Consider the following 15,231-nt stretch of genomic DNA (forward strand, 5'->3'; position numbering starts at 1 on the left):
TCATACTAATCAGATTAAGCCTCCATATTTCAGTTTTTTAAAAAGATATATTTTCAATTTTCAATTTTATTAAAACATAACCAAAATTGAAAAAATGAATCATTGTACAAATTAATGTTATCATACATTAGCATTATATGTTATTATATATAAATGTTTATACATTAGTATTACATGTTATTATACATTACTAGTACATGTTATTATACTTTAGTTATTATACATTAGTATTATATGGTAGTAATAGTTAATAGTATGGTGTTTACATATATGAAACTATTATAGTATAATTATTTTATTTTATAATAATTTGCTCATACTAGTATATTATTGAATTTAACTAACTATATAAGTTATAGTTATATAATATATATATATGCGATTAATATATAAAAAATACATATATTTTTATAAAATATGTACAATATCAGAGTCGGAGTCGGTACATCGCTACCTCTGACTTCGACTACCTCCGACTTTGACTTCGACTCCGACTCCGACTTTTTTGGTGAAAAAAACTCCGACTCTGATTTCGACTTATGAGAGTCGGAGCAGAGTCAGAGTCGAAGTCGAATTTTTGAATTTTTGCTTAGCCCTATTGCAACCCTCTGAAAATATCCAATAGTTCAATCTTTGTAGGGTCATTGACAGCAAACTCCTTACTTGTTGTCAAAAGAACTTCTCCCTTATCACCTCTAAGTAGGATTCTCACCCCTGCTTTTTGTTGATCATGAAATATAGCCCATCTACATTAAGCTTTAATACTCATTATGGAGGAGGTATCCAACTGAATTTAACTCTACCAGTCGGCTTTGCACAATTCCTAACCTCTTTACGATTTGTAAATAAAAATAAGGTAGAATTCACTGCTTCTTCAGGCTTTAGATCTTTATTCTCATAAACTTGTTGATTTCTTCTATACCAAAAGCCCCAAGCAATAAGAAAAAACTTTTCCAGTTCCTTCTTGTTATCTCTAGCTTGCACCTGTCTAGCTATATCAACAATTTCTATATTTCTTGCCTCATTTTGCATATATAAACTCTAATTCTCCCGGCACTGTTTCAAAGTTGGACAATAACATAATGCATGTGTAATATCTTCCACTTTATAACAACGGAACTGACAACTTTCATCCATTAGTACCTGCCTCTTCTTTAAATAAGCTTTTGTAGGTAGCCCATTCTTGCAAGCTCTCCAAGCAAAAAACTTCACTTTGTTTGGAACCTGTAACTTCCATAGCACTTTCCATATCTGTTTTTGTTCTTTTGAATGGAACTTTCACCCTCTTAGCTTTCATTTCCCATTATTAGAAACAATTTATAAGCACTCGTCACACTATACACCCTATTCTTCTTTGGTTCCCAAATTAGCTTATCATCTTCCTCACTTGAACTAAAGATAATCTTGAATACTTCTACGGCAGCTCTAGCTCTAGCTGGGTGAATATGGTTGACTTTTTTTGTCCCACCAATTTGTATTCTTATCAATGAGGCACTCCACTTTTTGATGAATAACCAAGCCAACCTCACAAAAATTTTGTTGCAAGTTTCTATGGTCTGGTATCCAATAATCTGTCCAGAGATTAATATCTCTTCCATTCCGCACTTTCCTTCGGCATCTATGTTTCAACCCTTTCTTAGCTTCCCATATACCTCTCCATGCATAAGATGGTGAGTGATCCAGCTAGGTTTCGAAAAAACAAGTATGAGGGAAGTATTTAGCTTCGTAAGTCTTATGCAGCAAAGTGGATACTTCACTCATTATTCTTCATCCTTGCTTGGCTAGTAAAGACATATTGAAAGTTTTAATATCTTTGAAACCCATCCCTCCTTCCTTTTTAGGTTCACACATTTTGCTCCAGCTCACCCAATGAAATTTGTTCTCCTCATGTTTTTGTCCCCACCAGATCTGTGACATCATATTTTCAAGATCCTTGCAAAATCTTCCAGGTAGCTTGACACAACTCATAGAATATGTAGAGATCAATATTGCCACTACCTTTATCAAGATTTCCTTTCCCCCTTGTCACAACAATCTCTCTTTCCAGCTTTGTAACTTCTACTAGACCCTACATGCTTTATGTCAAAAAAAGCTTGGTTCTTTGCACAACCAATTGTAGGAGAAAATCCTAAGTATTTATCATACTGTTGAAAGCTTTGAATTCCCCAAAATGACATAATATCTTCCTGTTGGACAATGTTAACATTCCTGCTAAAAATCATTGTTGTTTTGTCCCTGTCGACCTTTTGTCCAGATGCTTGCTCATATTTCTCTAATAATTGTTGTACCTTCAAATTCTCTTGCATATCTGCCTTACAGAACAAGATACAATCATCTACAAATAACAAATGATTAATTCTTGGTGCTCCTCTACATATTTGGATCCATTTGATTTGGTTTTCAGTTGCTGCTTGTTGTAACAGACATATTAAAACTTCAATGCATAATAAAACCAAAATGGAGATAAAGGGTCTCCCTATCTTAGCCTCTAGATTGAAAAATAGGGCGTTTTGGCTCACCATTAATAAGAACAGAAAAAAGATACAGTATTCACACATAACATGATCAAATCAACCCATCTTTTATGAAAGCCCATTTTATGCATAGTAGTTTCAAGAAAATTCCAATCAACAATGACATAGGCTTTATTCACATCAAGTTTAAGAGACATATGACCCTTTTTACGTATTTTTTCTGTCTAAGGAAATGGACAACTTTATAAGCAAGTAGGATATTATCAGTGATGAGTCTGCCTGGGACAAAGACACTTTGTGAGGATGAGATAATGTCATTTTTGTCATCATTTAAGGGAAATGACAACAATTACCACGTGAAGCCACCTTGTGATGTTATTAATTTGTAAGATATCATTGTATTGCACCATGATCAGATGTTGTAAGGTATTGATTTACATGATTTTTTTTAGTCTTATTTGCAAGCTGGTTTGTTTGACATACTTATCAATCCTGATTTGACATGATTTAATTTGTGAAGTTTAAAATTAATTTCTTTTATTAATCAAGTCTTGTGATTTATCAATAAAAAAGATGCGTCCGTTACATCGACTTATAAATATAATTTTTGTCATCTTTTTATAGATGTCAAAAGTGATCATTTCTTGGTTTTTGGATTTGAAAAAAATTACACATTTCTCTAGACTCGATTTCTAAAGCACTAGATAGAGAAGGTCGGCAAGCAAGTCATTTGTGTATGAAATGTATATCAACATGTTACATCTAATTACCACACCGGGAAAAATAAATATCTAAGGCCTTGCTCACTTTCGCAAAACTTCTCAACTCATCTCATCCCAACTCATCTTACTAATGTTTGGTGTAACATTGGAATAGCCGCATCAAGGATGGGTGTCTCAATCATCTTTTAAGTTACTTCTAAAATGATTTGGTACGTGATAGGTTTTGAAAAATCCATAGACTTTTTTTACTATTGGTATTACCTACCTAAGGATTTATTGAATTTCTTAGTAGAGTTCGAAGTCTATGACTTAGCACTTTGTTTAACTTAACTAAGTCACCTTGTTAAGGAAAATACCGGCTACCTCCAAATCTAGCACAAACTACTAGGATTCTCAGTTTGTTAATCAATCTTGTTAAGTTAATATCTTAGCTTGTTGTAAGTGAGTATCATATTTCAGGATCCAAACCATTTCTTTTTTGACCCTTGAAATCTTAACTCGAGTTTTTAAATTTCAAGTGTTAAATGTTTTTATCGAATCATTATTTATCATTTTAATTTAGAAATGTTACATACAATCCCTATTTAGAGACTGCATTGTAAGTCTGGTCATTTTTATCTTTAAATTTTTTTAAAATTACAATAATATCCTTATCAAAATTATACTTTTTTCATTTAATAAAGAGTTTACACATGCAGTACTCAAATGAGGACTGCAAATAAAATTTTTCTTTAATTTAAAATGTGTTAGATATGTTAAATATTAGAACAATTCTATTTACAAGTAAGTGTGGATGGCAGACCTTTCACATTACTAATATGACATTATTTGATTTGTAAGAAATATTTAAAAATTTGAATATTATAAATCAAATATTATTATATTGTCATGTAAGAGATGTGGATTGTGTGTTATCTATACTAAGTAAAATTATTCTAAATATTATTGACACGAGTTCTACTTAACGAAATTTGGAGCTATAAAGTTCGGTACATAGATAAGTCCAAACTTAATTTTAAGGTCCCATTTGGATACAAAAATACTATCAACTCATCTTTCATCTCATCATATCATTACAATTTTTTCAAATTCTCATACAAAATATAATAAAAAATTTAATTTTTTCAAATTTCAAAACAATAATAATATTAAAAAATAATATTCTAACAATATTTTATTCAACTAATCTAAAACTATATCATCTCATCTCATCTCATCTCATCTCACTATCCAAATGAACCTTAAGACTGGTTGCTTTTGGTTTTGTTCTCTCTAATATTGTGCACTTATGATTAAATAGTCCAAACTTAATTTTCAATAGTATTCAATCCAGTCAAGAAAGCGAACAATCTTTGACATCTTGGTATGTCGACTGCAAACCATTCAGCATATCAATCTTCGGTCTTTTTCTTTTCTTTTCTTTTCTTTTTTTTTTTTTTTTCCCTCCGGCTGAAAAATCCTTGATTCCATAATATTTTCAACAGGGCTTGCTGCTATCGGCAGAAGAAACAACTTTGGATAAATCCGAGGAGAGTTGAGAGGAATCAGAGCTTTAAATATGGGGCTCTCTTCATAACCTAGTTGAACTTTCCTGCCACTGAACATCTCTTTCTTTTCGTTTCCAGTCCAAGACAAGTTGAACAGACTCCAAAAGTAAATGGAGGATAAAGAAAGAAATTGGAAAATAATTTACAGCTTCTGAATTCATCGAGCGAAGCCTATAAAATGCAGTTGGCACAAATAAGTCCTGAAGTAACTCTGAATTCTAATCTCTACCTGAACAATGTAATAGATTTCCAGTCCTCCATACCACAAAGCAGCTATAACAATGCATTAGTGTTCCCCCCCCCCCCCCCCCCCCCCCCCCCAAAAAAAAAAAAAAAAAAATGAAATGCAATATTCATCTGACTTTCTAGGACCAGGATCATCCCTTTAGACATGAACAATTCCACAATCCACGAGAAGAAATTGAAGCCGGAAAATAGCTCCATCATCCTCAAGTGAAATTCATATTATAGCAGGTGGGATTGCATGGATAGGGGCAGTCAATTTGCTTCAATATGTTTCGATTGAAGAACCAATCACCTACAGAATCTGCAATGGTCTATTCAAGAAAAATATAACTCTAAGTCAAACGACTAATATCATAGGGAAACATGATAGTAGTCTAATTAGAAATCAAATTTAAATGCAACTTCAAATGCCATAAGCGTCAAACAGAATAGTTCAACTGCAACACATTGGTCAGTGACACATTAACAGTTATGAATTCTCTAATTGAACCGTTACAATCAGCAGACCCACAACTTGTCAACAACAAAGGGCTTGTGCGCCGAACTTTTGTGAACCAGGTTGAAGCATTTCAATCCAGTTATGAACTTCATCTACAGTGGCAACAAAGCTATATTTGTAGTTAATGCATTATAGAATTCAATTCTCGAAACCACAGTGGCCCAGATCCAGGCCACCACGTGGTGTCCAGAACTCGGCCACCTGGTGGCAGCCACCACACAGTAACTGTTGTTCTTGTGCGTGTGTTTGCATTTCTTTTTAACTTTTTTTTTTTTTTTGAAAAACTATTGTTTATTTGGGAGAAGTTTTTGACATTTTTGGTGTTTTTTGGAATTCCCTTTCTCTTTGGATGTTTGGGAAGAAATATCCATGGGATGTCAAAACCCCATTTGAGTTTAGAGGGAATTTTGACACCAACACATGCCTCAAGTGCTTTCTTCTAAATAATCATATAAAAACATTTTGGTGACAATTGAAATTGGGACCGTAAGCAAGCAATCACATACTGACACTTTGCTTACCTTATTGTTTATTCTTGGAGACTTGGGAGAATGCCATGTATGACCCATCCACGTCTGGCAATGAACAAAGCAAGAATTTATAAACATCCCCCCTTCCTCATTTTTCTGAAATTCACTCAATGCCTTGAGCAGAGAATTGCGGAAACCTGTATAACAAGTTGTTAAGTGATACAGGCCACAATGTGGGCAATTGAGTAATATTTAACATACTTTAAAGTGATACAGGCCACAATGTGGGCAATTGAGTAATATTTAACATACTTTAAATCTGAACAAAGACCACGGTATAGGTTGCTATTTTCCAAATGCGATGAGGCAACAGGAACATAACAAGTTTACAGTTTTAGTCATTCTATGCACCTTGAGATAGAACTGTCTTCACCATGTATTTGGCCAGAAATGCTCATGTTACTATTGTGCGCAAGGTAGATCAATGATCTAGCCATATTGGAGGAATATGTGTCAGGATTCAATACATGTGTAGTATTTCAATCAGTGGTTTCACTTAGAACTTAGTATTTTCTGCTCCAAAATAACATGCTAAGCGGACTCAACAAATCCCATTGATGACCTCTTCTGTACTGTGGAATACACTGGCTTACAGGCCCGAATATCTATATGATATACCAGATTAGTAAATTCTCAACCATGGGATCATTGAGATAATAGCCCTTAAAAAAGAGGATCTCATAACTGTCTGTTGGTGTGACCCCTGTCCATGCATAAATGCAAAGTCATGCAAGGGTCATTTAGTAGACCACAATCTTTTTCTTCTCTTTTTTTTTTAAAAAATTTTTTTATAGGTATTTAGTAGACCACAATATAAATTGGGAACCAAGGTAAATATCAATTACCTTGTAGTATTGCAATCTGGTTAGGATTACAATCATGAATATTCAGTCTGCAATTTCGCCAGTTGTGATCTGATGCATCTGGTATCAAGATATGTTGTATCTAGAGACAATCAAAGATCTAATTAGCATCACGAGATATGTGTGGAAAAATCATAATCCCTCAATGAGCAAATGAAGCATGTATCTTAAGGAATAGTAACCTGCCAAAAGTCATATGCTGGATGGACAAGAAAAACTGGAGTCTTTATGTTCTTTACAATCTCTTGAGGGAAGAGACACTGCCATTGCAATTCGTAACATATAATTGGGGATGCGTTAGGGACATGATTGAGCAGAAGAATGAAAACCCCATCTCAAATCTGGTAACTGATAACATATACTTAAAAAGGAATAAACATGCCTTCGATGGTTCCATTCTTGAAACACAATCCTTGTGTAAACTTCCTTCTACACCCTGATAGAATATGATGGATGGTGGGTAAACAATAGTTATCAACAAAATTTCGAAAGAACAAAACTTTCCACTCTTTCTTCTTCTTTTTCCTGTCTAGTGGAAAAATAAGAAGATACACTGGCTGAGCAGCAGGGGATATAAAACATTATAGGTAGTAGCTTTGATGGCGGTATTGTTTATATAGCCCATGCAAGGTCGAAGATCTGTATTGTGCATGATGTGTCGAGTAAATCAAACAACCATACGTACCCCACTGTATCTTAGGGTCTACTTTGATTAGTGGTGTGCCTCCTATAACTTTTGCATCCATATGTACCATCTAGACATTGATTATATAAACCACGACATGTAAAGATGAGAACAAAACCTGAAGGTGGAAAACATCATCATAGAATGATCCCATAGTTTGTTTTCCATGAACATCCTTCCTGAAATCAGCAAAAGACAAAGGGGCCCAGATATTTCTTATGCAATTATATTTAAAGCATAGAAGTTGAACAAATAGCAGCAATGCTTGTGAATCACATTCGTGATATTTGGAAGACAATTCATTTATGTTTGATGTGGTGCCTATGGCTGGAAAGGAATGGGCGGTGTTTTGATGATAGAGAACGCTCGTTGGGAGAATTTAGAGAAATATTCTTTTGAACTGTGTCTTTGGGCGACAGTTCTGGTATTGAATGGGGATGATCTAAATGATCTTCTTTTAGCTCCTAGTCTTTAGCTTGTATCTAGGTGTTTCCGCTTGTATACTCCTTGTGGACTTGGGCTATGCCTATTTACTTGACGCAATAAAATCTCTTATTACTTATCAAAAAAGTTGAACATACACAACGATAGTGGTTGGAAAATTCAGGCACACATGAATTTATATCAAAACCCCAATGTAGCTTGTCACTCCAGCACAGATCTCCTAAGTATAAATCCACTTGAGCAGAAGTCAAGTGGAGTTGCAGAAAAATATAGTGGTCTAGATGGTTGTTCATCATCTTAGTTCAGTCTTCTAGACAAACAAAACTTGGCGTATATTTTTTTTAACAAGTGATAAAACTTCATTAATGAACAAAAAGGTGCATCCAAGTACACAGGGTGTACACACGAGTCACCTATCTAAGATACCACAATTCACAGAGATAACATTCAACTTCAGGGTATGTATGTATATTCAGGAGTTTTATATATATATATATATATATATATATATATATATCAGAAATAATATACTCATTGAGGAAAACATACATGAATTTTCATGTGTGCCTGAAGATAATAGCCCTTCGATAGAGACTAATGAAAAAATGGTGAAAATGTGCAGTATTATGTGCACAAAAACATACTCATTGAGGAAAAAACCTGCATCAGCAAGGCACTTGATAGTTGCATCCTTAGGCAGAAGTTGTCGGAAGTCATCACAATGTATAAGAGTTGCCAATCCTCCAGCAGAGCATCCTGAAAGAAGAGCCTGCAATCATATAAAATATGTCAAGTCTATATAGCAAACATGGGGACAGTAAACATCAACGTGAGCTTCACCAAAGAAGGCCATACATGAATAAAAACATCTGTCCATCGAAATTGAAGTGACGTTCTCAAAAAAGGGGAAAAAAATTATTAACACCAAGGAAGCTACCTGCTTCGCACTAGACAAGCCAAGTGACAAGAGTTCATCCATAAGTGCATCCCAGATGAGTTTTCCCCTGAAGAAAAGTTTCGTCCCATTCTACGCATGGAAGAAGAATGAACATAACTAACACGAAGGGAACTTTATTTCACTTCATCGGCTATGAAAAGAAGGAAAATGCAAAGTTAAGTATTACTTAGTCTGAAACAAGTTAAAATCTCTCATATTACACTTACTTTCAACTCGCTTTTGGGGTGGCCAGCAAAAGATGCACCGTCACAATAACGTATCTTGACTTTGTTCCAGCTAAAGAAATCTAAAACATGCTCCAAAACATCAGATCAAAAGACATCATTCTCTGAACATTAAAATAAAAATTACTTGAGTAAAGCGAATGCAAGCGCTAAATCAGTATTTTGAATGAAAACTACCAGGGTTTTGAGACGAGTCAGGGCTCAAGATCCCGGAAAAGCTAACTCGACGTTCCATGTACTTGGAAGAACCTAATGGTGTTAATTTGCGCAAAGAACATGATGCTATTGTATTGCACCAACCTCCACCCTACACCTCAATACCACCGAAAAATGGAAAATAAATGAATATAAATCTATTCCTTTATGCCGGGTGGTGGAACTATCGATTCAATCGAAGGCTAGGAATCGTCTTGTCCTATGCCGACACTACTACGACTAATACGCAAAAAGAAAAAGAAAAGAAAAAACCTCAATGTGAAGCAGCCAATTGTTAGAGCCAGATCCAAAACCCTTCTGGAAATGGTATCCAGGCGAACTCCCATCCAAACAAACTGCAAATTCAATCAAAAATGAAAAATTATGTGAAAATCAAAAGGGAAAAAAATAAATAAAAGGAATCAATTTGTTCATGGGAGGTGAAAAGCTAGGATCACGTACGGGCGCCTTTATCCTTTGCATTGTGCAGCAAGGTTAGGTCGACCAGATCGGCGGCGATGGCGTGATCGTGATCGAAAGGTTGGTCGATCATAGAGTTGGAGATGAGGGTGCAGAGAAAGACGATGAGGGTGAATCCGACGGCGGCGATGGCCCAGTCCTTCCTGGACCACTTCCTCCACCAAGTGATAGAGCGGAGCCTAGGGTTCGCCATTGGTTAAGGGAGGCAAGGTACTCACTCCGCCAGCAAATTGGAGTCAACTAAACCACCAGCCCCCGGGGAAGACGGAGCTCAACGACGACTGACATATTAGCTACATTGTTTATCATATGCTTATGATATTCTTCAATTATTATATTTATATACTTTGTCGTAGAACACGAGGACATGAGTTCAAGGTGTGGCTGTGGGACTACCTACACGGCTACACACAACCAAACCTACATAAACCACTATTTTACCGTATTAGATTTAAAATAATAATAATAATAATCTTAATATATAAATCCGAGATCCTCAAAGATACTAATGCTAATTAATTTTAGAAGATTTCATTCCTGTTGGATGGGAAATTCTCGCTCCCCTTTGGGCAAGGCCTGATCTAGATGTCGAGGCCCATCTCCGCTCACGTTATTCCTCATATGCAAGCCCAAGAACCGGTATGAGAAAGAGCGGTATGAGAAGAGTGGGACAGGCGAATGGGACAGACGGACTCGCCGACATCTAATATTTAAAGATCTATACCGGCATGTGAGCAGGGATCACGGACAGCTCTTCATTCCCTGACGAAGGAAATAGGAAGTGATCATGTTGAGACGCTACCTGAAGAGTCACGTTATATTAATAGTGTCACCTCAAAAGTCACGTCGCATTAAAAATTATGAGATCTGGCAACTGTTAGCAAGACGCTGATCCCTAATACAAGATATGGAATGTTTTCTAATATCTTGTATAAAAGCCAGACTACAAATAATCTGTTTGAACACTTTGATTCGAAGAAAATTTTTTAAAAAAAAATGAGACTGACTTTAATATCGAAGCCTCGCTAAACCACCCTCGAGCCCATATTTGTTTTGTGTTGTAGGTAACGAAATCTCGACCCGGGTTATTGAAATTTAACCCAAATGTACGAATCATGTCATCAACACTGGAGACTTTTTGGACACAAGTCTGCAGATTAGCTGGATTTGACCGAAGAGGTGGCTACTGGCACGAACCACCACCAGCTTATATAGGATGTAGCTCCTCTTGCTAGCTAGCTTTCTGTCAAGCTAGGACAAGTAAGATTCATTATGGTTTGAAGCCAAAATCAATCAATGCATGACTTGAATGGATTTTTGTAATGGTTTGTTATAATCTTTTTTATGTCTCAAACCAATTATATATGGCTCAGATCTCTTCCCCTCATATTAGTTGTCATGTTTCGTTGCAGTATATACTGTTTTTTATGAGGCAGCATCCCCTGATGGACCTAACAACGTGCATGCGGTCCTATATATACAGTATTCATAAAAAAAAACTCACTCTACGAGTATTTTCTTGTTGTAATCACCTCATTTTTCTTCAGAATTTTTTGGATCTTAATTTGGCATTCAATTTCACGTAAACCCTCAGTTTGTATATACAAAATGTCTCATCTCATCTCATGATTACAATTTTTTTAAACTTTCACGTAAAATATAATAAACAATTCAATTTTTTCAAATCTCAAAATAAAAATTATATTAAAAAATTATATTCTAATAATATTTTATTCAACTTTTAATAAAACATCTCATCTCATCTGAACTGCATAACCAAACAAGACTTTACAATTGCTTCTTCCCCATTGGTGTTTGGCATTTATATCACCATTCAGTACCAACGTTGCAACCAAATATATTAAGATATCAAGTGAATACTTAAATGAATTTAAGAGAAATAATAGTTGTACTCGTAAGGGTGTAAGCGCCGTGCAATCATTTTGAAAAAATTGAATATATACGGGATTCATAGGAAAAAATAATAATTTTTTAATAGTAGACACAACTCTTTTTCAAAATGACTGCACAGTACTTACGCACTCCATGACTACATGTAGCATTACTCAAATATTAAAACTGCATATTATTTTTTAATATATTTTCAAAAATAAGTGAAATAATAAAGACTGAAGAAATTAGTGACACTTGAAACAACTCGATCAGTAAGTTTAGGTTTTGGCTGAATGATAATTTTTGTTTAGAGAGACAATGTTTGTAATGCTTTAGTATTAATGAAGAAGTCTTGTTATAAAAAATAAAAAATAAATTTAAATTTAAAAATTTAAAAAAAAAAAATAAGAAGAAGAAGAATAGAAGAAGAAAGATAATGCATTATCTAGAAGTGCCCTCCTAGATAAGTATATAATTATAATAAGATTACTTTTTTCAATATATCCCATTTTGTATCAAGTATATAATTGGACTTGCAATCCGGACCATCCAATGCTATTGACCCGACCCGACAATCAACCAATCCGAAATTGACCCGACCCGATCTGGCACATTCGGGTTGTTTTGCAATGAAAAGATCGGAGATTCAGCAAATACCAATATTGCAGCCACCAAACTCTCATTACACTCAAAAAATTCATCAACATCACAATTAGCATCAGCATAATATTGATTTGATGATCCATTAAAAAAAAAACCCAAATGAAAAGTTCAAACATTCATCTCATTGAATCCCATCAAATTACCATTAAAACTAAAAAAATGACGGCTTCAAGAATGATTGGAATCAAAAAACCCCCCATAACCAAATATAGAAGTAATTGCAGGTAAAATTTCATGGCTTCAACTTCAAGATTGAGCTAATCTAAGTAAGAACCTAGACACCTTAAAACTAAATTAATACATCAATCTTGTCCTCTCCTTTCTCAGTCTTTTGTTCCTCCCATATTCCTCTCCTCTCTGTTTTCTCTTTAAATAATCTATTTTCCTCTAATTTCAAAATTGTTGTTGTACACATTACAAAGATGTATAAAATGCAGAAATCGCCACGACTCACGAGAATACTCATTCCCTCAAAGTAGAAGAACCCCTTCTTTCTCTTCCACTCTCTTAGAGCATACTCATGGTTTGGTCAAATATATCTTTAAAATTTAACCAATATCACATTTTTTAACATTTGTCTATTCCATTTAAATTCAATCCTCACATTGGATTAGTCATTCACTCTCTATATAATAATAAAATATTATTAAGTTAATAATTTTTATTTAATTTATTTGTATCACATTTTATAATTCTACCAATTTAATATTATTAATATTAAAAAAACATATTTTCAAAAGTCATTTAATGTTAATAATAAAAAATATTTGATTAAACTCATCTAAATTTATATCTAAATTTCTTAATTACAAATCAAATAGTATTTTTACTTGGAGTGAGAAACTAATATTTTAATGTTTGCTTAGAGTGAGAAATTAGTATTTTAATGTTTGGTGAATCAATTGTAATTCTCCATCTTTGGTCAACCATTGTATCTGAAGTCTATCTTATTTTAGATTTGGTCAATCTAATGTGGGGTATTTTTTTACATCAATTACATAAATTTTAGCTAACTTTTCCATTTGGCCAATGTGAATGCTCTTAGAGCACTCTCATTGGATTAGCTAAAAACTAAATCCATTAAAGATTTAGCTATTAAATCATAAAATGTGATCACATTGAAATAGTTAAATTCTAAATAATTAGCTACCGTTACTTCTAAAATTATTTCTAAATTTGAAAGGAACTATTCATTTATCAAATATATATTATATTATTTATTTATTTCTCCCTTTTATATCAATTATTTCTCTCCCTATTTTAAATGATAATTGAAAAAATATAATTAGAATATGATACTAATTAATATATAATATTATGAATAGTAAAATATGATAAAATAAAATAAATTCATAATTAAAAAAATTAAAATATTTTTAAAATTATTAATTACTCATTACTATATAATGAATAAATAGATAATCTAATGTAGAGATTTGATGTGAATAGTCAAAACTAAATTCATCTTATATTATTTAATTGTTATATAATGAAAAAATAACTATTTTAATGTAAAAATTTATGTGAATAGAATAACTAAAAATTAAATTCATCTTATATTTATAAAAAATATACTCTAACTTTAACTAATCCAAAGATGGTGCAGTTAGACGTTATTTCCCGTTCCATCGACCAACCCAACGTCAACGAAGCTCACTACAAAGAAACAACCGCGTTCAAGAAACAGAGCATCTCCTGCTCTAAGCGTGGCAATTGTGTACAAGAAGAGGAGTGAACCAAATGGCCGTAACACGTGACGTTGCTTCCCTGCAAGATCCAGAACTCACTTCAGAAACCATCATCAACAACTCCTCCAAACCAAGTCTCCCGAATCTGCCTTCATCTCTCTCCAAAAGCTTCAGCATTTCCGAAAGGAGACTGAGACTAGGTCAATGTGTTTGAGTTTTGGAGGAGAGAAAGGAAGAGAGAGGTACGGTGGTTGGAGAGGATTTTAAAACGAAAAGGAAAGGATCCGAAGGTGGGTCAATGGAAGTCCGAATGGGGGTAGGGTTTTGGATCGAAGAGAGAGACTTTACGGTGCCGATGTCATCCACCCCCTTTTAGCTTCGGTCCTTTTCTCTTTCACTTTTGGCATTTCTTCTTCTCATTCATCGTCCTACAACTCTAAGCCCACCATCCTAAGAACCTACCGGCAACTATGATCTGCCTCAGAACCTTCCAGCGACTATGATCTGCCTCAGAACCTTCTGGCGACTACGATCTGCCTCAAAACCTTTCGGTGACTACGATCTTCTTCGAACACCATCTTAAACTTTCCCTGAGACGCTTGGATTTTTGCAAGCACTAGTGGGGAGAAAGAGAATCTGTTTCGACGGTTTCGAGTAAACACAACCCGCCTATTATATGTTGACTCGATGAGCTCGTTTTTGTTTGGGTTGGGCGGATCGGTTAGTTGGACGGATCGGGCTTAAAGCCCTTTATGCACAGCCCTATGTACTATGATCTTTTAGCTATAATCTTTTCATTCATTCTTGACGTGACATAATATATTATTTAAAAATAATATTTATTTTACCAATTATTAAAGAAATAATTTGTATAAATTTTAAATAGATAAATTTTACATAAACATTTATGAAAAATTAGACTCCATCTTAAAAAAGTGTAAAAAAATATTATTTTAAAATATGACCTATTTTGTTACAAATAATTTATGCGAAATTTATGTATTTAAAATTTTTTTAATGAAACATGCAATATTACAAAGCCAATGTCATTAGATTTAATTAATCTACTATATATTGTGCTTTTTGTCACCTCATTTGGTTGAATGTTCAGAGTAAAAGT

At 34.0% G+C, this 15,231-nt stretch overlaps 1 protein-coding gene and 1 long non-coding RNA gene across 2 annotated transcripts; one reads left to right on the forward strand and one right to left on the reverse strand.

Moving 5' to 3' along the window:
• Positions 1 to 4,019: 4,019 nt before the first annotated feature.
• Positions 4,020 to 14,348, forward strand: LOC121266983. Its single transcript, XR_005940953.1, has 3 exons — positions 4,020 to 4,031; positions 12,038 to 12,042; positions 14,216 to 14,348. It is a non-coding gene; the product is annotated as an uncharacterized LOC121266983 (long non-coding RNA).
• Positions 4,959 to 10,285, reverse strand: LOC121266976 (pectin acetylesterase 5-like). The gene is made up of 13 exons (XM_041170852.1): positions 9,850 to 10,285; positions 9,661 to 9,743; positions 9,370 to 9,499; positions 9,175 to 9,254; positions 8,948 to 9,037; positions 8,655 to 8,779; positions 7,685 to 7,745; positions 7,264 to 7,317; positions 7,064 to 7,141; positions 6,864 to 6,963; positions 6,010 to 6,155; positions 5,079 to 5,300; positions 4,959 to 5,024 (listed from the first exon to the last, which is right to left on the reverse strand). The coding sequence occupies exons 1-12, from the start codon at positions 10,058 to 10,060 to the stop codon at positions 5,193 to 5,195; spliced, it is 1,266 nt and encodes a 421-aa protein (XP_041026786.1). The 5' UTR covers positions 10,061 to 10,285; the 3' UTR covers positions 4,959 to 5,024; positions 5,079 to 5,192.
• Positions 14,349 to 15,231: the final 883 nt, after the last annotated feature.

Source organism: Juglans microcarpa x Juglans regia, chromosome 5S (genome assembly GCF_004785595.1).
Source record: "Juglans microcarpa x Juglans regia isolate MS1-56 chromosome 5S, Jm3101_v1.0, whole genome shotgun sequence".
Taxonomy (NCBI): Eukaryota; Viridiplantae; Streptophyta; class Magnoliopsida; order Fagales; family Juglandaceae; genus Juglans; species Juglans microcarpa x Juglans regia.